The sequence below is a fragment of the Seriola aureovittata genome, chromosome 4 (assembly GCF_021018895.1).
Source record: "Seriola aureovittata isolate HTS-2021-v1 ecotype China chromosome 4, ASM2101889v1, whole genome shotgun sequence".
Classification (NCBI taxonomy): Eukaryota; Metazoa; Chordata; class Actinopteri; order Carangiformes; family Carangidae; genus Seriola; species Seriola aureovittata.
Genome location: NC_079367.1, coordinates 10,105,801 through 10,132,340, shown reverse-complemented (window position 1 = coordinate 10,132,340; position 26,540 = coordinate 10,105,801). Strand labels below are relative to the sequence as shown.

Genomic DNA, 26,540 nt, shown 5'->3' with positions numbered 1-26,540 from the left:
GGCATATTTTTCCGAGGAGATGTTTAAATGGATTTTTAATCATGTGTCTTTATCTTTTATCTTTTTTTATCTATCTTTTGTCAACAAAAGTATCATCATCTATTCAGACCACGTAATAAGTCACGTGCTTGTGGGATTTTGTGTGTCTGTGTTGTTTTTAGCTCCAGCAAGGATTCTGACCTTCAATGGAACAGTCACCACTCCCTGGATGAAAGATATTGTTTTACCATGCAAGGCTGTCGGAGACCCTCCCCCTACCATCAAGTGGCTCAAGGGAAAGTAAGTTACACACAAAGACACAAGCACAACTGGTCAGCGCAGATAGGATATCACACTTCCAGGGATACTGTGAAAACTCATTTTGTTTGTTTACCTGCAGAAATGTCTCAACTTCTTTTCTCTTTTTCTCCAGCACTAATGGGACTCCTACCCCTGTCCTGGTGGACGGTCGTCGGAGTGTCCATGGCAACGGCAGCTTCATCATCCGCACAGTGAAAGCAGAGGATTCTGGCAACTACAGTTGTGTGGCCAGCAACAACTGGGGGTCTGATGAGATCACACTTAACCTGCAGGTCCAAGGCAAGTCGTCAGAGTAGTAAAGATACTACACTGTGATGCAGAACACAAAACAAGACTCAAATATCTCATATTACTCCCATAGCTTTTAACCTACAGTATATAATGATCAAATAATAAAACTCAATTTAGGAAAAACTGCTAAAGAGTAATGATGTTGTGGAGAGTTAAAGGATAAGTCTGATATAGTTTTTTGTTTCTTATTTAGAATAACTCCCTGAAGAGACCAAACCAACAACTGACCTTACCTTACACGTTCCGTTTATGCTGCCGAGGCCTGATACATTTTCTGCCTCCATGGAAGAAAACTTCATTGTGGTCCAAAAACTATTTAAAAACACTTGAAAAGTTGCAATGGTTCACTGGGCGATGTATTACTTCATCACAATGCGCACAGTCAGGTTAACACAAATTATTCAGTATTTTTGCTTTGTAGCCGAACAGCTCCCAGGTTATATAATGCAGGGCCCTGATGTGTTTCATCAGCAGATGCTGTATAGGTTTTTTGATATCTTTCTTGGCTACCAGACCTCTTAAGCACAACAGAACATTCACCATTCTTTTCCTGTAGCTGCCAAAAGTTTGGGTAAAAAGAAAAGCTCAGCCGTGCAATGAAATTTTTGTTTGACCTCATATCCACAGTTCCTCCTGACCAGCCACGCCTCACAGTTACCAAGACTACCACCACCTCAATCACTTTGTCATGGATACCTGGAGACAACGGTGGGAGCTCCATCAGAGGTGAGTGTGACAGACACACACACACACACACACACAACACACACACACACACACACACATGCACATACAACAAACACATTTGAGACAGCACAGTGGACAGTTTCATCCCAGCTGCTGGTACACATGCACAAATATGCTTCAACTACACACATTATAGAAACAATCACCTCCCCTCAGCTACCTGTGATAACCAATGTCACACCCTCCTTCACTCTGGTCCAACATCCCTGTTCTTGTTCCTGTTTCTCATTATCTGCTGGTAAGGCTGAATACCCGAGTCCTGAAGGGTAGATTAAAAAGCAGCAGGGAAGATTAGGTCTGTTTAAGTGGAAGATTAAAGCGCTCCATCTTAAAGAAAGCACAATCACAGTGAGACTATTTGTGGTGATTTATCATTGCTTCTAATCATGGAGCTCCTGTCTTCAGAGTTGTAGTCACTATAAAAGCTGTCCATGATAGCTTCTCTGTGATATTTGTTTTGCTCTCCTGCTCACAGAGTCATCCATCACCAAAATGCACAGACACCTCAGCTCACAGTTGTATATTTTTAGCCAGGCTTGCGGCGTGCTTTGGGAATGGCAATGTTGGTCGGTCTGTGTGTCCGTCCTCAGACTGTCACCCCAACACTTTTGTCCGGATAACTATCGGATTAACTGCCATGAAATTCAGCACAAACACTCATGGTGCCCAGAGGATGAACCTTAATGATGTTAATGATGTTAATCATCTCTGGCTTTTCATTTAGTACCACCAACTTTCAAAGTGTTGCTTACTTACTAATTAAAACTAAAGACTGTAATCCTGTTAGCAGCTGTAAAAGATTTTGAAAGATTTCCATGTGATAGATATCTACTGTTCAGCTAAAGTTTTATGAAAGGCTTGTGCAAGCATAAACCAAATTGTTCAATAAACATTTAGGCATCATTACCTTGATTAATGCAGTTAAGGTGATGAGAGAAGTCTATGTTGTGCTTTCCTATTATTCAGCTCCAAGTCAGATTAAATAAATTCCCCTCATAATTACCACTTTGCTTTATTTAGACGTCAGAATCAATTCTTCTCTCCTTCCTCACTCTTCTCCTCCCAGGTTACATCCTGCAGTACTCAGAAGACAACAGTGAGCAGTGGGGCAGTTTCCCTATCAGCCCTAGTGAGCGTTCATACCGTCTGGAGAACCTGAAGTGCGGTACCTGGTACAAATTCACTCTGACGGCCCAGAATGCAGTGGGGCCAGGGCGCATCAGTGAGATAATTGAAGCTAAGACCCATGGGAAAGGTAAGGAGTGTCACATTAAAGAACTACATTGTGAGTTCTGAGTCTTACAATAAAGTCATGTTCCCATACCTATATTACAGTTTTTTTTTACACAATTTAATTTCCATTGATCCAAAAAACTCATACCCCCGAAACTCTAAAACACTCAAAATATAGAAAAAATTTGGGTCAAATTTCAATTCACAATCATTTTACTTGCGTTGAACTGTAAAGATGATCATGTTGGCTGACTTTGAAAGTTTGTGCCAAAACTGTGACATTTCGCTGAGTTTCTAGCTTTATTCCTCTGTCTACCTTCTCCTCAGAACCCCAGTTTGCCAAAGAACATGAACTCTTCACCAGCATCAACTCCACAAGAGCCAGGCTCAACCTGGTTGGCTGGAACAACGGCGGCTGTCCAATCACCTCCTTCATACTGGAGTACAGAGCAGTGGACTCGGCCACCTGGACCACAGCCCAGCGCACATCGCTGACCAAGAGCTACATCCTGTACGACTTGCAGGAGGCGACCTGGTACGAACTGCAGATGAAGGTCACCAACAGCGCTGGCTCAGCAGAAAAGAGGATCACCTTTGCTACTCTCAATGCTGACGGAAGTGAGTTTGGATTAAACAGTTTGCCTCAGAGTTGCAAAGATATCGAGGATCAAGGGATCAGGATAGAATAGCAAAATCAGTAGTGAGTAATACTGACATTGATTATGTAATAAGACAAACCTCCAAACTGAAAATGTAGCCAAACATGTCAGTGTATTTAATTTACAGATAACATAACATGGAATAGGACATAAGTGTAAAGACCAGTGACAAGGGTTTGGAGGCCAGCCTTGTTTCTTCTTCTTTTTATGTTCTTTGATATCAGATCTTAGTAAAAGAAATTTCCCTGTTGCTATTAAGAATAGCATCATTACATCAAAAGTATAATAATTTTGCACCCTCTACTGCAACTGTTTGGTACTACAGTGTTTCAGCATCAAACACCATTCCACATTTCTGCCTACAGTACAGTATGTGCTTTAAGATAATTTGTGAATCATACTGTTTTGCCAGCCTTTTTGTCAGCCTTTGAACAAATTGACAGGTATCCTGAGTTGAGTATGAAAACTGGGACGGTCTTCAGATTCTCCACAGGCCGTGTTGTAGCTTTATCTGCCACAGGCTACAGCTCGTGTCAGTCATACACAAAGGAAATGTATAAGCTCTAAAGAAGGATAGGACGTGGTGAGAGCTCTGTGGTGCACTCCAGACTATTCATTAATTTTCTTTGAAGGGGTTTTGCTGAGACGTGTAAGCTGCCTGTCAGGGTGTTATGTGAGTGGATGTGCTTTTGCATGTGCGTGTGCGTGTGTGTGTGTGTGTGCGTGTGTGTGTGTGCGTGTGTGTGTGTGTGTGTGTGTGTGTGTGTGTGTGTGTGTGTGTGTTTGTGCGTGCTATGCTATTGTCAGTTTGACAGTGGTTCTATAGCTCAGCTCAGCTGCAGAGCGGTAGCCCAGGAGACTAACAGCAAATATTCAGTCTCCAACAAACCTGGTGCCCCAACCTCGATCATCTACAGGCTTTTTCTAATCTGACCAAGGAGAAAAACATATTTAACGGTGAATTTAAGGAAAGGGCAGGCATCAGGGAACTTCCCCAAATTTCAAAGCAGTTACAGAATCTATTCCTCTTGACAACATTATAATCCACAAAGCAGAGTTGGGTTTGTGTGTTTATCTGTCTATGTGGCATGTGTTGGCCCCCTCTGCGATGCACCCAGTGTGTACTCAGGACTGCTGTGACCCTGTTCACACACACACACACACACACACACACACACACACACACACATAAACTGTATATATGTAATAAAGGACCTAAACTCCTGCCTGCTCTCTCTAATGTGTTCTCAACCGTCAGAATTGCTCTTGAAATAGTTAGAATCAACTGGAAATGTTTTCAGTTTACAAGAATTGCAGAGAAGTCTGCACATAAAAAGCATGCATGCAGAAAATATATGTATTCAAAGTTTAACTGCTAAACATTTTCCATCCCCATAATCTTTGACCGTCTTGCATAAAAAATATTTTTCTTCCACCCTTTACTTGAAGAAAACCTTGTTTTTCAACATGGTGTGGCACAGTATTATTTGAAAAATGAGTAGTGTAGTGTGGCTCTGAACAAATGTTTCACATAAACATTACAAAGAAAAGAAGATGTCATACCTCATCTAGCAATTAGACAAAGACTAAAGGGAGAGTCAAGTAGCAACACTTCAGATGAATATTCAGATGAGGCTCCTTGGTGTCTGATCATTCATTCGTCATACAGCAAATGTCTGAATGTGTTTATTCCCTTCAAGGTACCATCCCTCCTCTGCTGAAAACAGGAGACCCCATATCAGACAACATGTCAGGCAGTGGAGGTCTGAAGATGGTGGTGACCATCACCTCTATTCTCGTGGTAGCCGTATTGGTCTTTATTATGCTTATGGTGCTAAAGAGGAGACGGAGGGAGCAGAGGCTCAAGAGACTCAGAGGTGAGTTTTATTTTGTACATACTGGGTCTATTGAAGACCAAACTAACTTCATCTGATTAAAAAAATGATCCAGAGGTTCAGCCATATCTGGTTTTCATGTATTTTGTACATATTATTAAGGATGAATACATACTGTATGCACACATTGTAACACACCTACACACATTCAGTCTATAAGCCTAGTGTGCAAACATGCCTCCCAACACACCCACATGCACACATGCAAAAGAAAAGCAATACAGTGAGTGTGTCATGTAATTTAAATCTTTTGATGTTCATGTTTAACTATGATAAAAACCAAATCTGAGGTTAAACGTTGCTTTTGAATTTAAGAAACTTCAGTTTGTGTCCTTGGGTCAAACACCTCCAAGTTCACATTTCTAACACTCAACATGCTTTCACTGCCTTTTTCTAAGCGGAGTTGTCAGTGATTGTACTGTAGTTCCACTGCTGCAACTTATGAACCAGGACAGTACTATTATGGTATTAACTACATCTTTGCTGACTTCACAGATGCCAAAAGCCTGGCAGAAATGCTGATGAGGTATGTATGCTTAATTTTAATTTATGCTTGCTGCTTTCCTTTAAGCAGCGCACATAAATCACAATGTAGCCCAGAGTTACAGCACCTATCAGTAAAAATCAAATATATTGCACACAGGATATGCTGTCCCTCTTGCCTACTTACAGCTCCTTATCAACTTAAATGGAATTGAATTAGCATTTCTGCGACACAATGCAAAATCACGCAGCTGAAAAGTAATGAATTTTTCTCATTAATCCCCTCAGTAAGAACACACGGACGCCAGACACAGTGAACAAGCAGCAGCAGACGTTGAGAATGCACATCGACATCCCCAGAGCCCAGCTACTCATCGAGGAGAGGGACACCATGGAGACAATCGGTGAGATACTCAAAATGAGTTCTTGTGCTTATTGTTCACCATATGCATTAGTGCTTATGGCTGAAATAATTGTTTTTTTTTCAATCTAGTTTCTTTTGTTGTTTCTTCCCTTCCATCTTTTCCTGACTTACGTTTTCCTGCTTCTTTCTGCTTTCCTACTTTTCTGTCTCACAGATGACAGGTCCACCGTGCTGTTGACAGACAATGACTTTGGGGAGACAAATAAGCAAAAATCCTCCACAGTGACCCACACAGTCCACTACCAGTCTCTGTCCCAGGCCACTGGGCCACTGGTGGACGTGTCCGATGCCAGGCCTGGAACCAGTGAGTCCCACCACCGTCAGTGCTCAACATTTATTTCCTTCACTACTAATATTGCTAACATACTGCTAGTTCGATGTTACTAATAATACCATACTGTTGAACCCGTGTTTTGTTTTTGTTCAGTTACTCTGCAGTCATGAATCTTGCATGAGTCTGCGTAGTTATATTCTCATGGATGACTGTCATCCACCATAAAATAGTATAGTAATAGCATTCCATTGGACATTTATCTGAATTACATGCAAGGCAAATGGCCTTTCCACCTTGTCTTAGCTTAACCATAGACTGCCATCACACAGTATGTGAGCCGCCTTCCAGAAGTGAGATTACAAAGACCCAGCAGCTGCACTGCGGAGCAACCTCTGGGCTTCTGGCTCCACTGAAGCAGAACTGATGAAGAGTAGTGATCTCCCTGCCTCTTCTTGACATGTCCTCACCTGATTGCCCTGCTCCAACTGGCCAGTTGGGCCTTAGTGCACACATGCCGACTTGGACACGTACTGTACACTCAGATTTGTGAAAATCACTGAAATCCTTTTTGTGCAGGCTGATTTTTGTGTAAATATTGGATAACAGGTCGGGGTATATGTGCCACAGACACACAGCACAGTCTAATATAATATAATATATACAGGATCATGAAATGCACAGAACAATCACACACTAGTCCTAACACACTTTGCATACACAAACACAGACACACGCCTCACTACACATCACAATCACACACACACACACACAGGCATGCATTTACACACAAGCAGGCAGTCATGTGATTGGTTCATTTAACCTGGCCAGTGGGGCATGGACTCGATTTGCTGACTCAGCCCTTTTTTTTCTCCCTGCTGTTGGCCAAACACCTCCATCATTTCATCCCTCCATCCCTGCTGATGGAATTACTGTCTGACCTACTACAATTACCAGCACTATTCTTCTCTGTACAGATCTAATCCAGGCTGTTTCTAAAGGGTCTCGTTCTGATTTGGCCCAGCGGTGCATACAGCAGCAGCCTGTCTGGGTCAGGCTGAATATGATACCATTTATATGTCTGTGTAGAGACAGTTGGAGTTTGAGATTGATGATAATGTTACTGCATAGAGCGGCAAGATGATAATGTTCAGTGTTCACAGAGAGGGTAAAAGTAGGAGAGTTGTACCACAACACAGCTGGAATCACAGACTTTGTCCCTTTCTTCTCCTACAGATCATGTAGTTTTGGGTCATTGATGAGCCAAATCAACAGCTGTTAGCAGTGCCATCTTTTTCTCACTGTGTATGGATGATCCAAAATAAAGTCAACAGTTAACTTAAACCAGAGAATGAGGAAGTTCCTAAATTGGTCCGTGTCTATCAAAAAATTAGATCACAGTTGCTGGAGGCAAAGTTGTCCCTGTGGGTTCGAATTTGTTTGTTTGTTTGATGCCATCACTAAAGACTTCATTTTCTATTCTGTACAATGTTGACATTGAATTATGACAGAGTAATTTGGAAGTGATATATTCTCGAGAGAGACTTACACAGTTCTCATAACAGACAAATTTGAAAGAATGCAATTTATATTATGTTATCCAATTCCATGTACACATTGACGCCTTCATTAAACACTGATGTATGCTTGTGAATGAAATACAGATTTATTGTTTTATTCAAGCTAATAATGTTTATTTATTCACAGAATAGAAGCTCTCCGACTTGAATGAGTTCAGATCTAAATATTTAGATCTATCTGAATTTTACAAATGTAAAAATTTATCAAGTGCTTTTTAATGTTGTGTCGCATGGTTTTGACTCAAACTGATGAAGCAAAAATAGATGTTCTGTTTATTTCCTCTCTTCACAAACAACTTACCCCCTCTCTCCTCACTAGATCCCACTGCCAGACGCACTGCCAAAGCTGGTCCTGCCGCAGCACGGAGCCGCTACGCCAGCCAGTGGACCCTGAACCGGCCACACCCCACCAGCTCGTCACACACCCTGACCACTGACTGGAGACTCCCCACACCACGCGCCACTGGATCTGTGGACAAGGAGAGCGACAGCTACAGCGTCAGCCCCTCACAGGATACAGGTAGAGTAGAGCGGGGAGGAGGGTGAGCATCACACCTAACCAGCAACAACATGGACTCACAGCCTCTTTTTAAATTAGTTTAGAAAGTTGTTGGGGAGGAATGTGACAGAAATCATGTCGCCTTTGTGAGATTGTCAAGTGTGAAGGCTACATGACTTGCGAATTGGATTTTATACAGTCCAACACATTTTTGGCTGAAGTTTTTTAATTTGAAAGTGCAACTTTGGGGCGTAACCTTGGCTGAAGCTTCCAGGATGTGAATCCAACTTAAACCTGCACCATATCGATCACTGTACTGTATTAAATAAAATGAAAACACCCCGAAAAACTACTGAACAACACTACATAGTAAATAAAACCAAATTTTTCCGGCACTTCAAAACGTCTAGTGCTGCACTTTATGCAGTATTTCCACAACAACAATAAAACCTATTTCTCACACTGTGTAACTTGTAATCATCAGATCGGGCACGGAGCAGCATGGTATCAACAGAGAGTGCGTCCTCCACCTACGAGGAGCTGGCCAGAGCCTATGAGCACGCAAAGATGGAAGAGCAGCTCCGCCACGCCAAGTTCACCATCACTGAGTGCTTCATCTCTGACACCTCATCCGAGCAGATGACAGCAGGGACCAACGACTACACCGACAGCCTGACTTCCAGCACGCCGTCTGAGTCGGGCATCTGCCGCTTTACCGCTTCACCGCCCAAACCTCAGGATGTCAGCCGGGTCATGAACATGGCCGTGCCCAAGGCACACAGACCTGGTGAGAAAGTGCAGTTTACTACACAAATTATATGCACAACACATTCAATCTTGTGTTTTACCTGCAAACATTCAAGACCTCATCCCTAACTTCCCATCACAAAACTAAATCTTCTGTAGCTTCTAGTTTAGGGTCAACATCATTTCATCATTTGTTTTCTTTTTTTCAATATGTCACTCAGTTTGTATGAAACTAGATGGTGTCACTTTTTATCAGTTTGTTGTCTGTAAAAGCCCCTCAATTAACTCCCAAAAATGACATTGTTGATGGTTGGTCAAGTTCAACTTTGATCATCTTTCAGGCCTGGGGTGCCTCCTGATAACCTTCAGACTGCTGCTACACGCAGTATAGTCTCATTAGATCATTATATAGTACATTAGACTCTGTAGAAGTGTTTACAGCTTTTTTTATCGGCCTTCAGTGGGACTTGCTCCAAGTTTTTCTCCAACCTTTAGAGCCTTAACACACTAAACAAGCCCCTCACACATCAGGAACAAGGATTAAGAGATGCAGTTTCTCTAATACGACCACAGGGACGCCTTTTATTGTAAGAATACAGAAAACTTTTTCGCTGGTAAGTTATGTCATTTTTTACACACTACATGGAGGCTCATAGATTACATCTGCAGTTTGAGGAAACTTGCTGTGCTGTGCTCTCTCCTCTCAGGTTGTAGTCTTACCTTACTTGACCCTTTGCTCCGCCGAGCAGCCCCGCAGATCAATTACGAGGCCTGACAGAGCATGCCGACTTTCTGCTGACCACACGCAGAAGCACACTCATTTAAAAAGACACCCTTCTCCCTGACACATGTACACACCACACCCATCACCCCATCTCCTGCCATGTAATACTGTGTCTGGGGCCACTGATAATGAGCGTTGTTGGAGGTGTCCTGTCCTAGCACCAGAAATGTAGGTCTGTGTGTGTGTGTGTGTGTGTGTGTGTGTGTGTGTGCGTGTGCGTGTGTGCACGTGCACGCACGCACGCTGTCCCAGGATCCTCCATTTGACCAGACAGCAGTTGAGGAAATCAGATCGGCTTCTTAAGTTTCGGGCCTCATTACGTTTTGAACGTTTGTGCACAGGACAGCAGACTTATATCACCAGTTCACCAAGGAGAGAGGGCAACTAAAGGCTATCTGTAAACCCAACCTGAAGCTATTGTCACTCAGTACAAAACAACACTTTACTGCCACAGTGGAGACGGTTCAGTGTAATACCAGCCTCTTAGCCTTTCAGGCATTACTGAGTGTGAGACTGGTATGGTGTCTGTTACAATTGCATTGCCTCTACAGTTTCCTGGTAGGTTGTTGACTATTTGTAAAGAGTTGTGTTTTGACATTGTGCAAAACAAATATTACGTGCTCACATAAAAAGTGTGGTTTAAGCAAGAAAATTGGAAGTACATTTCTTATATCATCATTGACTGAGACCAAGTCAAGTGTATGATATATTTTCATTAGAGTATTAGCGTTTTCAGCTTTTTTTTGTGTCAAACGTTGTATATTTCAGCTGACTCTACAGTCAATGGACTGTGAAATGATAAGCACAAGGCTTTCTGAGAGGCATACAGTTACACAAACCTGCAGCAAGTCTTGCAATTAGTAAGTACTCAGACACAACGAGGAACAGCTGGATTTATTTAAATCACAGGATCTTAAGGGCTTAAAGGATAATAAGCTGTTATAAATTGCTGCTCTAACCAATATTCATCCTTATTATCAGACTTTGTTTCCACATATGAAAAGGTTGACTGTTACACTCTATACACTACAGACTACATGGCCAAAAGTATGAGGAAACATAAATATTACACCCTTATGTGATGGTTGAACAACTCATTTCAAAACCATGGACATTGGTGTGCCACATAGGAAAGCTTCCCAAAGGCATTGGAAGCAAGCTGCAGGGATTCACCTCCATTCACAAGAGCATCAGTGAGGTGGACCAGGTCAGGGCACTGTCACAGTATGTAGCATTAAAGCAGCATTAACGGCATTGTTAACACAACACTGACATATCACCTTATGAAGTTTTTATGTGTCATCATACAGTTGCCTGTTTACAACATTAGCATGAATTTGGAGTCCAACCAAGTCCTGAAGAAAATATCTGGCAGCATTCCCAGACCAAAAGTTAAAAAAATATGTGGACAATGGGAGTACCCTCTGTGTTTTCCGTACAGTGCCACAACAGAGTTATGACTATTGATCAATAAATTGCTTTTCACCTTTGTAATATTTAGTAATAAACTTCTCTCCAAACTTGTAAATTCTAAGTAGAGCGTATTACAGTATCAGTCCGTTGAAACTCAGACCCAGTGCAGGGGCCACTTTGACTGACAGCTGGTGAATGACCCAGCTTCAACCCCATCTCTGTCTCTATTACATCTGACTGACCTGAGCTGACCTCACCGGCCCATCGCAAAGGTTGAAGGCGGACGGACAGCTTCTCACTCATCTCTCTCTCTCTCCTTTCACCCTCTCATATCATTTCATGTGACCTGCCTCACCTAACAGAGCTGTTTAGAGAGTAACACTTTATTTATTTGGGCTTTTCTTCTTAGGTGCCCTATAAAAGCAAATCTATTGGGCCCCATCTCCCATTGCAGTGTGTTCCTCAGCACATATTAACATGTAAACCTTTACATTGGTGCTGGTAATTACAGAGCTACAGGCAGCAGTTGGCTTATAAAAGGCCTGTAAATAAATAGGTTGTGTGTGTGTGTGTGTGTGTGTGTGTGTGTGTGTGTGTGTGTGTGTGTGTGTGTGTGTGTGTGTGTGTGTGTGTGTGTGTGTGTGTGTGTGTGTGTGTGTGTATGTGTGTGTGTGTGTGTGTGTGTGTGTGTGTGTGTCTGAGTGACATACACAATATGCAATCCGAAAATATTAAAACATCACTGTTCACAACAGTGTGGACTGTGTTGAAGATGCAACAGACAGTTACACAGATTAATGGCTTGGCAGAGTTGCTGTTGTATTCTGGTCCCATTACTGTACGATTTGCAATTTACAGGCTGATGAATTTTCAAACTACATTTCTAATGAGCTCCCACAGAACCACTTAAATCTATATTTAATTCAATTAACACTCCTAGCCATTCATCATCTTTGCTGGCACTAATAGGGCTTATTATAAAACACAGTAAATTATTCATTCTCCCCATGAACCCAGAAATCCATTCTGTAAGGTCACACAGTGGACAGAATCTGCAGAAACAGCCTTGTCTTTACTGACATTAACTCTGAGTGGCTGTTTGTGAAAGTAAGTGTGTGTGTGTGTGTGTGTGTGTGTGTGTGTGTCTACATACAGTATATACTTGTGCACGTGTTGGCTGTGTACATGTGAGTGTGTCGGCACGTGTGGGGGAGAGAACATGTGTTGAAAGGTGATTTCAGCAATGAATCGTACACCTGTAAACGACTGTTGATCTCTGGCCCTCTGAGAGATGAATGTGACGATGAATGTTCAGCATTCACTAAACAATACAGACTCCAGTGCAGCCTACTGGATCTGGCAACCCGAGTCTCTCCCTCTTATCTAACACCTCAGACAATTACTAAAAGATTGAAGAGGCAGCTTTTAATCCTGGTTTATCACTCAGTTAAAGTATTAACCGCTGTGCTGTTTTCACCTCTTCTTCTCAGAGTTTAGAGAGAGGGTTTAAGAATTGCCAAATGCAAGAACTAATTTATGTAGTTTATTCAGAACGGGCTGGTGTAGTGAAGACATTGTCCATCATTCAGCTTCATCCCAGTAAGAAAAAGTAAATCAAATCATTGCATCAGGCCCTGACAATGATAGCAAAGATAACATTATAATATTCAGCTTCCTATTACATTATGTTCTGCACATTTTTTCCCAGCAGCAGCTATTAATTCAAATAGATTCACACTTGGAGAAGATTGGTATTACATAAAATAATAGTTATGTTAGTCATAATCCCAGAAGGGCCTGAGGTGAGCAAATGCAGCAATGCAAATGTGAGTTAAATATGGATTTTTAGCTCTCTATGCAGTTAATTTAAACAGAGGAGGAGGAATGATGGAGTCTGTGGAGACAAGTCAGAACTTTGACCTCTTGAGAGCATGTACAGTGGCGATCCCAGGGAACTGCTACACTGTCCCCGGGGACAGGTTGGAGACTATATAGTGAATATCATCATCATTTGAACCCATTTGCATTATTTTCAATGTCTTGTCATGCAAGATATGTTTTACAGTCAAAGTATATGTTGTTTGTGTGTTATTTATTGTAAATGTTATTATTTTACAGGATTTCAGATAATATACTGTATATCTTCAGATAATTCTTCAAATGTCACTGTGAACTAACAATTTTCATTCAGACGGGAAAGCCACAGCATTAGTCCTTGTTTTTAAGAAATAATGCACTCTTAAAATGCAGCTGACCATAAATTAAAGCTGCACTAATCAATATTTTTTATATCAACAATGGATCAAATGACTATGTTTAATGTTAACGGAGACACGTATAGTGATGAACCCAAAGAAAACGATGACCTATTCCTCTCAGCTTCACAGGGCATTTGAGTGTCTTTCCAACAACATGTATGGAGATACAATGTAATTCAACTAAACCTTAATTGTCACCTGCTTCTCTCCTGTGTCTTCCCTCCCAGGGGGAGAGCTGGTCCATTTGCCGCCTTACCTCCGTATGGACTTCCTGTTGAACCGTGGTGTGCCACTGGCAGCCCGAGGTGGAGGAGTCAGCAGCAGCAGTGGCAGCAGCAGCAGTGGAGGGGGAGGAGGTGGTGGTGGAGGAGTAGGAGGAGGAGGAGCAGGAGCAAGCGGAGTTGGTGCTGGTGCTGGTGCTACAGGGGAAACAAGGGGAGCAGGAGGAGGAGGAGGAGGAGGAGCCATGGGCCAAACCTGCCTGGAACCCCAGAGAAGCCGTACCCTGAAGAGGCCACCTCCCATGGAGCCCACCCCCATGGAAGTGCCCTCGCCTAGGGAGGTGCAGCAGTGGCAACCAGGAACTGCCTCCACCCTCCCCCACAGGGATGTCCGGGAGAGGGGAGAGGCCCGGGGTGAGGTCCGGGCAGAGGTCCCCTCCTCAGGAGACCTTGCCCAAGCACAGGCTGCCAAGCTCAGCACTTCTCAGGAGTCACTGCTGGACTCCAGAGGACACCTGAAACAGAGCAACAACCCCTATGCCAAGTCTTACACTCTGGTATAACACTGGGACACACAACAGGACTACTGCAGACACACTGGAGGAAGAAGGACAAGAGACAGACGACAGGCACAGGATGGACAGTTTTCCACAACAGAAATTGTTGTATATAGAGCCGTTTCTGACATGCGTCTGAAGTGGATGCTTTTCTTTGAGTCTGTCTTTCTTTCTTTCACTCTTTTCTTTCTTTCCTCTGTCGCTCTTCTCTGTTGCTTTCACACTTTTCATTCTCTCACACCTCGCTCCTCTTCTGATGAATTTTCTCTCACAGTTTTTATTTTCTACTTGAGTATTCTTTTATTCTGAAGTGACAACATATGAGGATTGCCAAAATGATTTATTTAAAATTTGAGAAAGAGAAAAAATACTATTGAATTTATATCAAGGACAATTATAGTCATTATTATTATTACTATTATTATTATATAAAAACAGAAAATATCTAAAAAAAAAAAAAAACAAGAAGGGAAAGGGAGGAGGACTCTGGAGCACTCTGCAGAAAAACATTGCTTTCTTAATTTATTTTTATTTTATTGTCGCAGTGTGATGAAATCTGTGATTGGGTAACCAAGGGGGTTTTTAGCACTATGAAGAGCCAATAGAGGAGAAGAAGAGTGATGCCAGACACGGCCGCCAATGCTGACCAATCGTAATGTTTTTCAACCTTTCTGATGACTGCATGGCGACTGATCAAATGACAATTAATAGGAATGGCTGGAAATCCAAAAAAAAAAGAGAATTTTTTGTCACACTATGAAATTATACAATGTGAATATATATAAAGAGATCACTTTTATTTGTGGATATTACGGGGAAAATGATTTGGTTAATAAAGTCCTTAGTCATGTTTGCACACATCTGACTTTGATTCATATGTGTCAAGATGAACGTCCCTCTTTGTTCTTGTCTGTTTCTCTCTTCCTTCTCCATCCTTTCTTTTGTCCTCTACTTTGTGCTGTTTTTTTAACCTACATCCATCTTATACTTTCTGTTCAGACCCGTCATTTACAGAGAAAGACAGTAGCTGTGGTCGGTAAGATTTGAAATGGACCGTCCTCAAATCTAAAACTGATTATTCACAGTTCTATAGAAGTCGCCCCCAAAGCTCTTGCTAAAAACTGGCTTCTGGTTAGCATCAAATTATGTTTAAAGTACCTGATTTTAATGTAAGGTCTGTGGTTCCCAACATTTTTGGCTTGTGTCCCCTGAAAACAAAGCTTTTACCCAATATCACTGGTTTAATGGGGTGTATGTCAGGTGTGAGAAATAATTTTTAGAGGTCTCACCTCTAATATTTCACAAGGAAATAGCATAGAAAAGGCTAAAAATATAAAGATTTTGTGTTGCAGAATATATTTTTGATTGAATTCCATCCCTTTAATCATCAATTGAGGATTAGACCTTTTATTTTTGCAGTACTTTGGGTCAAAGTACATCAATTTTCTTTTACATTTTCATTAAACTCACTGTTTCCCCTTCACTTCACTTTTTGTATCACACAATCTTCACTACACTGATTGACCTGAGGAACAACTACACTAAAGTCGTGAATCAATTTTCACATATTAACACTGTGCCCAGAAATGCTCCCTACTGTGACCTGTCAGACACTGTTGACCCTCTTACCTGAAGATTGTGTGGTCAAAGGGTCAAACCACTAAAAGGTCAACAGTGGCAATCCAATATATTAATTACCTGAGGTCCCACAACTAAATGTAGCACTTGAAAAAAGTCATTGATTAAGCATCATAAGTGTCATAAAGGGAAATTTATGGCCTTATTCTACTTAGACAAATCTATTGATGGAATATGGAAAGTGTCACCATTGATTTTAAATCATAAATTTACAATTCTTGGGCTTGGACTCATCACTGCAAACTAGGGGCACTGAGTTCAAAAGGCATTTATCAGGCAGGAAAGGTCTAATGAAAGAAGCCATTGAGCTGCATCATGAGAAGTTCAGCTTCCAGTGTTTTGGAGATGAGGGACTGAAAGTCACAGTTTCGCTGCCTTTCCCTTCTGTTTAAAGTCTGTCTCTCAGGAGTCTTCCAATTCTGTGGACATATAATTCTAAATTGTAAAGTATTAAAGCTTAATTACTGAGAGAATATATGTAATTTAGGGATAAAATAAATCTACTTCTGTTTACATATATCTTTTAGATATACATTTTCAACCCAAAGATTTTGCTTGTAATGCTACAATTTTAACAATAGTGTTTTATTTACAAAAAACAGACTTGGCTTTAAAGCCTGTTTAAAAATAACAAATAAACAAAACTGGATTTGGGAATAAGCTTTAAAGTTGACTTGTTTGAAGGGATCATTTTGAAGATTTTTATTCCTTTCACTGTAAAGCGACTGACAGTAAGTAGAGGAAATATTTTCATATCAGTGTACTACACAAACAAAGCTCAAGCACAAATACACAAAAAATTGCACCGCAATAAAACAAACCTGTCATGTTGACTTAGCAGAATTATTCATGTGTATGGGTTAGAAAGAGAAGATTTTTCTCCACTTCTCCTGGCTGTGTCCACACACCAGCAGGAAGCATGTAAAAGTTTAGTAAAACCTTGAAATGGTACAAACAAGGCATTAGAAGAAGTTTGTATTGATGCGGCTGTAGCTGATCAACAGATGGCGCTGTTCAGTCACTGAATTAGTTCATTTGCTGCTAATGAGGAGTAAGCTTTCGGTCTCTGAGAAGGTGGAAAGGGATGGTTCAGCACCAAAACTATTTGTGACAACCTGGAGAGAGACATCAAGGACAACCCAGCAGTCTGTTCCTGTGTGTGTCTGCCATTTGCAGGAGCACACCACCCTGAACACGTTGAATTATTCATGCCAGCGCTGACACTGGGGCCTAGATCAGGTTTACACTGTCACGCTGATCGCCACAGCCCTGGAGAATGTGGATGAGACAGCAGTGGCAGGGAAAAGATTGCATGCACACAGTTACGTATGTATATAGATACACTCACATACTATAGTAACCTTCAGGGAAATCAGTTCCACTGATGCATAATTAAGTATTTCTGTTGCTCAGCAGAAAAAAGAAAAAAAACCTAATCTGTTGTTGTTGTTTTATCCCGTTCTATAGATGGCGTGTCCAGAAATCATCTGCTGAATGATTGAATACATGTCTGATGTCAGCCGGCTGATCCACCGGGAAAACTTCATGCAGGTACTAAAAAGTGATTCCAAGAAAATGGATAAACTTTACTGTCAGTGAACTATAATTGAATGACAATAACTGAAGTTTCTTATTAAATCTGTACACTCCCCTCACTGGTGTGTGTGGTAGCATAATCAAGATGGATGGCCCACCTGCACACTGAGCATACTTTATGACTCTGCAGCTGCCCTCATACATTAGGAAGGAGCAGGACTGGAGTGTTCGTGTGAGACTCGCCTCCTGGCTGCAGGCCATTATCACACCTCCCACAGCGCTCAGCAGCCAGAGAGGGAAACTGTGGTTCAGGGGAAGAGGAGTTTTCAAGTCTAATAAGATTGTAAAGTGGTCCCCAACCTCCTTTGTCTGATGCACCCCCAAAGCCCTGTCAGATGAACTCAAGTACGCCTTCAGCCACACCACCCATCACACTGAAAATGTGTTAATTTGAGTTGATTTTAAGGTAGATGTTCTAATACTATTGATGGATATCATTAAAGTAAGTTCTCATACAGCTGAACTGTTATGTTTAGGTTGGCTTGGTAATATTTGCACAAGTGCTATCTACCACTGAAACCGGATGTTTAACCATTTATCTGTTACTTTCTGTCTGTGTCATCCATTTTTCCATAATTGTTACCTAACTATTTCAACCATTTTACTTTCTTCAGCCATGTATCCGCTACTTTCAGCTTTTTAATTTACCCAATACTTTTAACAGCTTAAACTGTTTATCCATTAATTTTAGACAAATAACCTTATTTCAGCTATTAACCAATAGGTTTAGTGTACATGCAGGCAGTTCATACTGCCTGCATGTACACTAAACCTTTTCGCTAATAAATTCTGTTTTCCATCTGTTTAACATCTAGCTAAAATAAGATTAACTTTCAGCTATCCAACCTTTCGTCCCACATAATTAATATTCAACTGTTAATTCATTCCCTCATTTATCTATTACTTTTAGCTAATTGCTTTCTTCTTTGATAAATGGTTTTTATGATCTTTTTCCAAAATTCCTAGGTTTTCTGTGCTACAGCGGATTCAATATGTGGATATATTTTTTAAAGAAGATGGTCATTTCTATTTTTTCAAATCAGTCAAGCTCCAGAAGCAGCCCCCTGGGGAACAAGTACCCCCGGAAGTAGTCCTTGTCTGAGATAGTGAAGATTTTTTATTAGGATTTTAGTTTTAACTATGCACCAAGGACACCATGCCATGACAAGCACTGTCAGTTAGCAAAGGCAGGTTAGGAATAGACCAGTGTCCTCCCAACTGTGTTTCATAATGAGGCGCCTGAAGAGTTGGCAGGAGACAGGGGGGCAATTTAGAAAGCACAAAACGGAAGGACTTTCCCCCTGAGTTCACACTACACTCCCCTAATCAGTCACACCCTGACTTCCCTCTCTGTGGCCTCACAAGAACTGTTCTCCTTCGTTTCCTTGACATTGAGCTTTACCATGTTTATCTCTCTTTCGGACCCATTATTTTTCTCCTCTACCCTGTTTTGACCTCCCTCTCTTCCCTCTCTCTCTCTTTCCATCTCAGATCACTGTATTGATCCGGCAGCTCGCCCGTCCTTGTCCTCAGTATCGGAGTTGAAGAGCACAGGATGTTTCTGACTAGAAAATTGTTTCCCTTGAGTTTCTTTTGTCAGCAAGGGCAAACAGACACGTTCGCACCACATGGATTTATGCTTGGTTTTGAGTTATGTCTAATGACTATATCATAGTATTTACAAATGTTGATACATGCTGCAGAAGTTTAATTTGAGAGTGATGGTCCAGAAAACAAATTCATAGCTGTAGTGCACTTCTTAAAATGTCTGTTTTTCTCAGAGCTTCCCTTCCAAGTCAGTTAAGATAAAATAATTACTTTTAATTTTTAACTAATGATTTCTCTGAGTTCCCTGTCTGCTACTGCATTTTCTAGTAGGATACATATATCCTGATGTACAGAAAAACACAGATAATAAACAACAAAATAAGTGGAGATATTTCAATTAAAATATTTATCCCACTAAGGCAGGCACAAGGATAAATAATTCGATTAATTTTAAAGTAATTGAAGAGTCAAATTCATTATGCACAACCAAAGTAATCAAATATAACTTTTCATTATTGACAGAAGTGACTGCAGTGTAAGACATTGCAACTTAAATGTTCAAATGTCTGAAGGACAGATGTACATTTGCCTGACAGGCGAATCTTCTTCTTCGTGTGTCCCATGTTAATGACCACAATTAAATGATAGAGAGTCTTATTAAGAAAGGCTGATGTCTAAGGGGGCTGTTAATTATACTTGTAATTGGTAATAGATAGTCGGACTCAGACCAGGAGTCTGTTGAATGCATTGTATCACAGAAGAATATTGCAGTGTGCTACATAAAGAGGCGTTAGCTTTTGATCTTTAATAAAGCTGTGTGTGGAGCAGAGCGCTAATACGACCAGTGTCAGGGGTTTGAATCTCACTGGAGCTGCTGTGTTCACTCCCGGTATTGTAATGTTCTCTAGATAAGCTTCCACCAACTGCCTCACTTTATGTTTTGCTCACATAACTGATCGGATTTGGACTCCAGCTGTCAACACAGCGACTTATCAGAGAGCATCCACTGTAGCTGGTATCTCATAGCTTAAGTCACCTGACCTGTTGTTATTTTGGACTTTTCAGCAGGACTGTAACACTGGCAAACCAGATTGCAGTAAATCTTTTAGAGTATTGCATCATATTTCGTCATTCAACAATGATGGATTGCGTGTTGTCTGCTCGCTGATCTGCTTCTGTGCTTATTATGTGTCTGACTTGTCTGGAGACTCTCCTCATCTGCTAAAGCCAGTGAGTAAGATAACACAACATTACTTCACTGTACCTTCCCTTAAGAAACAGAACATATAATACAACAGAAGTCATGCAGCAATGATGACATAATTACATAAAGCACATAAATATAAACATAATCCTTCCAGAAATAGCGGACATCAAAAATAAACCCAGGACTTGGACCCAGAAAATGTCAACCACCCAAAACCTATTGGGAGGGTTTCTTTTTCATGCCATCTGACATAATTAGCAGGAGCAGTTCCCATAGTACTTTAGTCAAATAGCTCTGACTTATATCTTTGTTGTTTGCTTTAACCTATCAAAATACAGTATTACACCCAGATAGTTGTACCTGTTATGTTAATCTATAATGCTGATGCAGTCTTTCTAATGATTTCCCCAATAAAGGGAGAATTTTACTTCCGTAAAAACAACAGAGAAGAATGCAGTTTTACCTGATGTTTAATTTTGAAGTCTTTAAGGCAGAGTGTCTTGTCATTCCCAGCTATTTGTGCTAAGTAGCCAGAAATCTCCCTACTTTTTGAGTTCTACTGTGATTGTGTATTTTATTTTCTAACCAGTGATGGAGGAAAAACGGGACATTATTATAAGATTATATTGCAAAGTCCTCAAACTGCATTGCTCCTTCAAATATATGGCTATATTGTCTGACAATATTGTATAATTTGGAGGACCCGGTTTTGCATCCGGATTGTCTTCTTTGAAAATATATTCAGCAATATGTTGGATGTAATCCTGAGGGGTTTTGGTCCACAGTGGCTGCAACAGCATCACACAGTTCCTGTAGTTTTTTTTAGCCCTAGGTGCTCTGTAGGGTTGGGATCTGTGCAAGTTGAACCCATCTGCTTTGAGGTTTGAAAGGTTGTGTAGTCAGAAATGTCATACTGAGCTGTTATCTGAGCACTTTTCTGTCTGCTGGCCTGAACCAATCTGACCATTTTCCTCTGACCTTTGTGATGCTTTTTCTTTTCTATATGCGACGACTATGTCTTTTTGCTTGCTATGTGAGTTGTTGCCACAGGTCTTGGGTCTATATAAAGCTAAATGTAGGATGTGAGTGGACCTGACAAGCCCTGGAAACAGTTACATATACAGTATATATTATTACAGTACATAGCTTTGATACAAGCACCCCACGGTGACTTAGCCAGAAACTGGACCCCCTCACAACCACAGCACCCAAACAAAATAGAGTCTGATTAACCTCCTTCGAGGGCTTGTGCAATCCTCTATCTTCTTCTTCTATCACAATAATTTGTTCTGTAAGATATTTTTCATTCATAATGCAGCTGAGATAAAAGAGAGATAAAAAGCTTAGGTGGAAGATTATAGTACATTACAAAGGATAGTTTATAGTCTCATGAAAATATATCATTTAGATAAATCCTTCGAGGAAGGATTTGCAGCAGTGAATGTGAGGTCTCATTAGAGAGGGAGAACGGCAGGTAAAAATAGCACCTGGTTTCTGGGGTTACTTCACAATCACAAGGTTAGTAGAGCAGCAGTACTGCCAGGGGGTAAGGTTTCTAGGACAGTGTTCAAATATGAAACTGAGAAAATATATTCCACTAAGCACAATGTGAGAGTGAGATGGCAGAAAAAAAAGGAAGACATTGAAAGAGTGATATGTTTCTGGACAGCAGTGATCTTTCACGAAATGAACAGACACTGAAGCAGTGTCATGGTTTCCGTGGGTTTCTTAGTGTTTTCTTCTACCTCAGGATCCTTTGACCTATCGTCCTGCAGCATTGATGTTTATGTTCACACTATTTCAACATCTTCCTGGAGCACCCAGAATCTGACAACGGACATTAAATAATTTTGATCTGTATTTGTTCTCAGAAATGACATCCCTGTGCTTGCATGAGCTACTGAGGAGGAGGAACAAGTGAAATGATCTTTGTTTCACCCCCCACCCCCCCCTGTATCATCTGCCAGTCCTGTTGGCTCAGAGACTTTAGACTGCTCACTCATTATGCACTGGAGCAGCTACATCTGCAGCAACTGTCACCCCTGTATCTACGCTTAAAGCCATGGGTCAGTGGTCATCAGCTGCTTCTGAACGTTACCTTCACCCTGAAGCTAAAGATGTCTTAACTGATGAAAATGCCATGAGCCATTTGCAGGGTTAGCTATTATTAGCTCACTAGCTAGCTAAGACAACAGAGAAAAATATAAGCAACTGCTGCAGGGCTCACTTCATTAATTTAACCTAGATTATTCTGGCCCAGTAATGCTTCTGTAAACATGTTTAATCGTTTGACTAATAATTTGTTTAAATTACTGGACTGCATACTGTTTATTTACAGGGGTATTTGTTCAAGAATACTGCATATAGTCTGTGGCTTGGTTTACATGCTGTCCATGTATGGATGGGTGGTGAGGCCTCAAACACAGCAACATGCCACAGAGTAACTGAGCTGCTACTTCAACCAAAATTTACTCTAACAAAAGTGTTCCAGTTTGAAGCATTGGTTTGGTTTATCCCTGTCACTGGTGAAAGTGATAAAAAGAATTGCATGATCTAGCCTGTATTGAGTTAACACCAGCACGTCTATACTGAAACTGTAACCATGCCAACAATGCTGTGGTTGGCGCTGAAAAACATCATCTCATGCAAAGGGATGAAAAAAAGTTGCAAACAGTGAATAGAGTCACAGCTGTAAAGTATTAATGCAGTAAACACTGATTGTAAAATATTAAATTATGTAAATAAGATTAATGGGGAGGCCCATTGGCTCTGGTTATACATACAGTATATCATAATGCTGCCACTTACTACTTATCATATTACATTATAAAACATGATGAATATATTTATATGTTGCACATGAATCGTGTCTCTGTAGATGATGTCACTCTTGACAGGATCAGCTGATAACAGTGTGACTGTGTAACTACTGTAACTAGCTAACCAAACTATCAAGAATCTTGATGCAATTATGTCAGTAAGAGCCAGGTTGAAAACGACCAGAATTTTCCTTTAATCCCATAGATGTTACAAAGAGCTTCTGTTACTTTCTGAATTACTGAAGCTCTGTAAACTTGAGAGGAATCACACAAAGGTGCGTTTCATGCAAAAACATTAAAACCAACTCCTCAGGCACCTGCTTCTGTTTCTGACAACAAAGAGGCAAATAGGAAGTTTTAGTCATTCTTTTAGAGTTGTTTTTTTTGCCTTGTTCTCAGCCATGAGCGGTAACTTTTGATTTAATCTACCAACACTAAATTTCCTGTCTCATTACTGCAGGACATACTGCTTGTAGCCAATGGACAGAGGAGATGTTTGCTGATGCTATGTGCTGGTGAACTCAATTCAAGCTTTTTACAGTATGATGAAGTGAAAGGCTGTTTCCAATGGAAGCATCAGTCATTTGTACACACACTAGGCTGTTATATTTGAGAGTGAATTTCCTCACTCTCGGCTCACAGGCACACAACCTTGTTGATTAGATCAAATTCATGTTACTGTTAGTGTGACAGGAAACTAATGACTAATGTAAATTTCATGAATCAAGCCCAGTGTAATCGTCCTTCTCCACATCTGCAAAGACCATTTGTGCACAGTCTCACAGGAAATACCCAAAGCTCCAACCTGCCAGTCACATGATGCAAAAAAAAAGCAGAGGATGTACGTGAGTGTCAGTATTCATTTTGCTGTAGAAATCTGTACGCACTCTCATTTTCAAGGAAATGCATACAAATGCATGTGTAAGTGGATCTGTGCAGCAGTGTGTGAACCAATCACAAAAATGTCAGTTTTCATTAGATCATGGATGATTCATTTTTATCAATAAACACATAGTGTGAATTTGATTTCTGTAGCTGTGCGGACACAAGCAAAGAAAACAGTAATGCGCAATAAACTCTGAATTAATTTTTGCCTTACGTACAGCAGAGGAATAAATAATAAAGTTTGTCATCATCTAATAGCTACTTCCAGTATGATAATGCACCATGTCACAGATCAAAAGTCTTCAGTGGCCTCTTTAGTCACCAGATCTGTAACCAGGACAACAGCTTTGGGATGTGGTAGAATGGGAAAATGGCAGCATGGATGTGCAGCAGAAGTTAGGTGATGCAGTCAACATGGAGAAGCTTAAAGGAAAGTTTCCAACACCTTGTGCAGTCCATGACACGATGAACTGAAGCTGTTTTGAGAGCGAAGTGAGGCCCTACCCAGTATTGCTATGGTGGTCCACTGACTCTGAGGGGTAAAGAAAATGCCCCACCCGCCATCTCCGGTTATTAAAGATTTATTCTGCTGTCTGCAGGAGTGATGTTCTTCTCTGTAGGCAGAACAGAAGGCACGCAATGAATTTCACGGTCCCATTCTCAGTGCATGTGGAAAATTTCACCATAATACAGTTTCACTGCATGTATCAACATATCTTTATCTCCACAGTGGTTGATCTCTGCCCCAAAAATAGTCTATAGTGTATCCCTGCTGTATTTACTCTGACTAGATGAATGAGTGCTGTTCTGTTGTGTGTAGAGGATATAGAAAGGTGTCTCTGTTGACTTTACTCCAAGCATGGACTTCAGAATAGTACACCTGTGTTTGGAGACCATGTCGCTGTAATCTATCTCCAATTTCTAGGTAAGAAAAGTACACCTTTCAGCCAAAACTTCAGAGACAAAGTGAACACCCAGAGGCGATGACACAGTTCACTGTCAACATCCCAATCTGCCTGTCCCCAAGAGCAGGGAGCAGAGGAGAGAAGAGGAAAGGAAAGGGGATGTAAGATGACAAGATGAGAGGAGAAAAGCTTATCATCATGCAGGATCAGAAAAAAATCTACATATGTTAATTTCATGATTTAAATTCCGTTACCACACACTCCCACAAACACAAGGAAGAGAGCAGCGGAGCCTTGGGAGGACTGTTATTCTCTGTGGGCCTCGGGTTGACATGGCAGGATCTTTTTTAGCAGTCAACTGGGCGGAAAATAAAGCAAGCAAGCAAACAAACAAGCAACTGCAGTGAGACTTCTATTTCCATGAGACAGTGACCTTCACTGGAAATCTAAAGGTCACTGCACTGTTGCCATTCAGGAAGCAAGACTGTTGCCCCAAACCTCATTTGCACTGATTTCTTAGCAGTAGAGTAAGACATAAGCAAACTAAGGTGATGTCACTGACTTTACTATGAAATTTTAGAGAAAAGATAAAATAAAATGGATGCTGAAGCTTTTCTTTATCTTTCTATTTTGCACTGTAAAACATCTGGCTGTGGATATCAAGAAATCGTGTGCACTTGCCTTGGCAGTTTAATCTTCCCAGGATTACAAAGCTGATCTGCAGTAAGGATCACTTCCCTGGAGTGCAAAGGTCACCACTGACCGCGTTATAATACAGTTCACTGACCCTCCCATATGCAGTGTCATGATCCTGATCATCTTAACCTCTGTCAGTTAAAACTCCTGACATGCTTGTAACCCCTTCAGTATTTTGTAGAGTGTAAAACAACTTGTCTGGATTACATCACAGTCACGTATAATAAGTATATCTACTGTATATGTTTAACTGTTGGTTCAAGGTTTTGACTGGAGGGGAATTCTTATTAGGAGTGATACTGTATCCAAACCTGAAACACCTCTTTGTTATTAGAAAGGTCACATGGGGCAAAACTCTCTTACTAGTATCATAAAATACAACCTGGCTCAGTGAGACTGATGGAAATGTTGTCAGTTTTGCTGATATTTGGTGATAAACCTTCATTAGACAAACTAAAATTTTCACCTGGTGTTGGCACTACATGAAAAATTTAGAGACTATAAACATTATTCAGTTCATCCTGTGGAGAACATATTGTAAATGTCTGAACAAATTATTCATGGCAGTCTATCCAACAGCTGTCGAGACATTTCACCCAAAACGGCAAATGTCATAATGGCACGAGAGGAAAAGTCAGAGGGTATAACTGTCACTGGGATTCATTGTGTGGGATTCATGAATGTCTGTACAAAAGTTTGTGCCAATCCATGTAGTACTTGTTGAGATATTTCACAGGATAACTGAAAATCTTTAACTAGATTAAAAGTCAGGAGGTTCCATTAAATTCTGTAGAGAATTTCATGCTCATTCATCTAGTAGTTGTTGAGATATTTCAGTCTGGATCAAAGTGATCGACTGACTGACGGACAATGTTGCCATGAAG

At 40.9% G+C, this 26,540-nt stretch overlaps 1 protein-coding gene and 1 long non-coding RNA gene across 3 annotated transcripts in view; both read left to right on the top strand.

Moving 5' to 3' along the window:
- The window catches only part of dscamb (Down syndrome cell adhesion molecule b), a 114,893-nt gene extending 99,673 nt beyond the window's left edge, over positions 1-15,220 (top strand). The window contains exons 22-33 of one of the 2 annotated variants that reach the window (XM_056373371.1): positions 162-279; positions 413-579; positions 1,219-1,317; positions 2,405-2,593; positions 2,899-3,189; positions 4,931-5,107; positions 5,621-5,651; positions 5,897-6,012; positions 6,187-6,351; positions 8,203-8,403; positions 8,867-9,169; positions 13,812-15,220. In XM_056373371.1, coding sequence (XP_056229346.1) covers positions 162-279; positions 413-579; positions 1,219-1,317; positions 2,405-2,593; positions 2,899-3,189; positions 4,931-5,107; positions 5,621-5,651; positions 5,897-6,012; positions 6,187-6,351; positions 8,203-8,403; positions 8,867-9,169; positions 13,812-14,368 — 2,414 coding nt within the window. In that variant the 3' untranslated portion in view covers positions 14,369-15,220. The remainder of the gene's footprint in view (positions 1-161; positions 280-412; positions 580-1,218; positions 1,318-2,404; positions 2,594-2,898; positions 3,190-4,930; positions 5,108-5,620; positions 5,652-5,896; positions 6,013-6,186; positions 6,352-8,202; positions 8,404-8,866; positions 9,170-13,811) is intronic. The other variant, XM_056373372.1, reaches the window with a different exon arrangement.
- Positions 15,221-17,236: 2,016 nt separating this feature from the next.
- LOC130167340 (uncharacterized) lies at positions 17,237-17,946 on the top strand. The gene is made up of 3 exons (XR_008827274.1): positions 17,237-17,326; positions 17,468-17,551; positions 17,672-17,946. It is a non-coding gene; the product is annotated as an uncharacterized LOC130167340 (long non-coding RNA).
- The last annotated feature ends 8,594 nt before the right edge of the window (positions 17,947-26,540 follow it).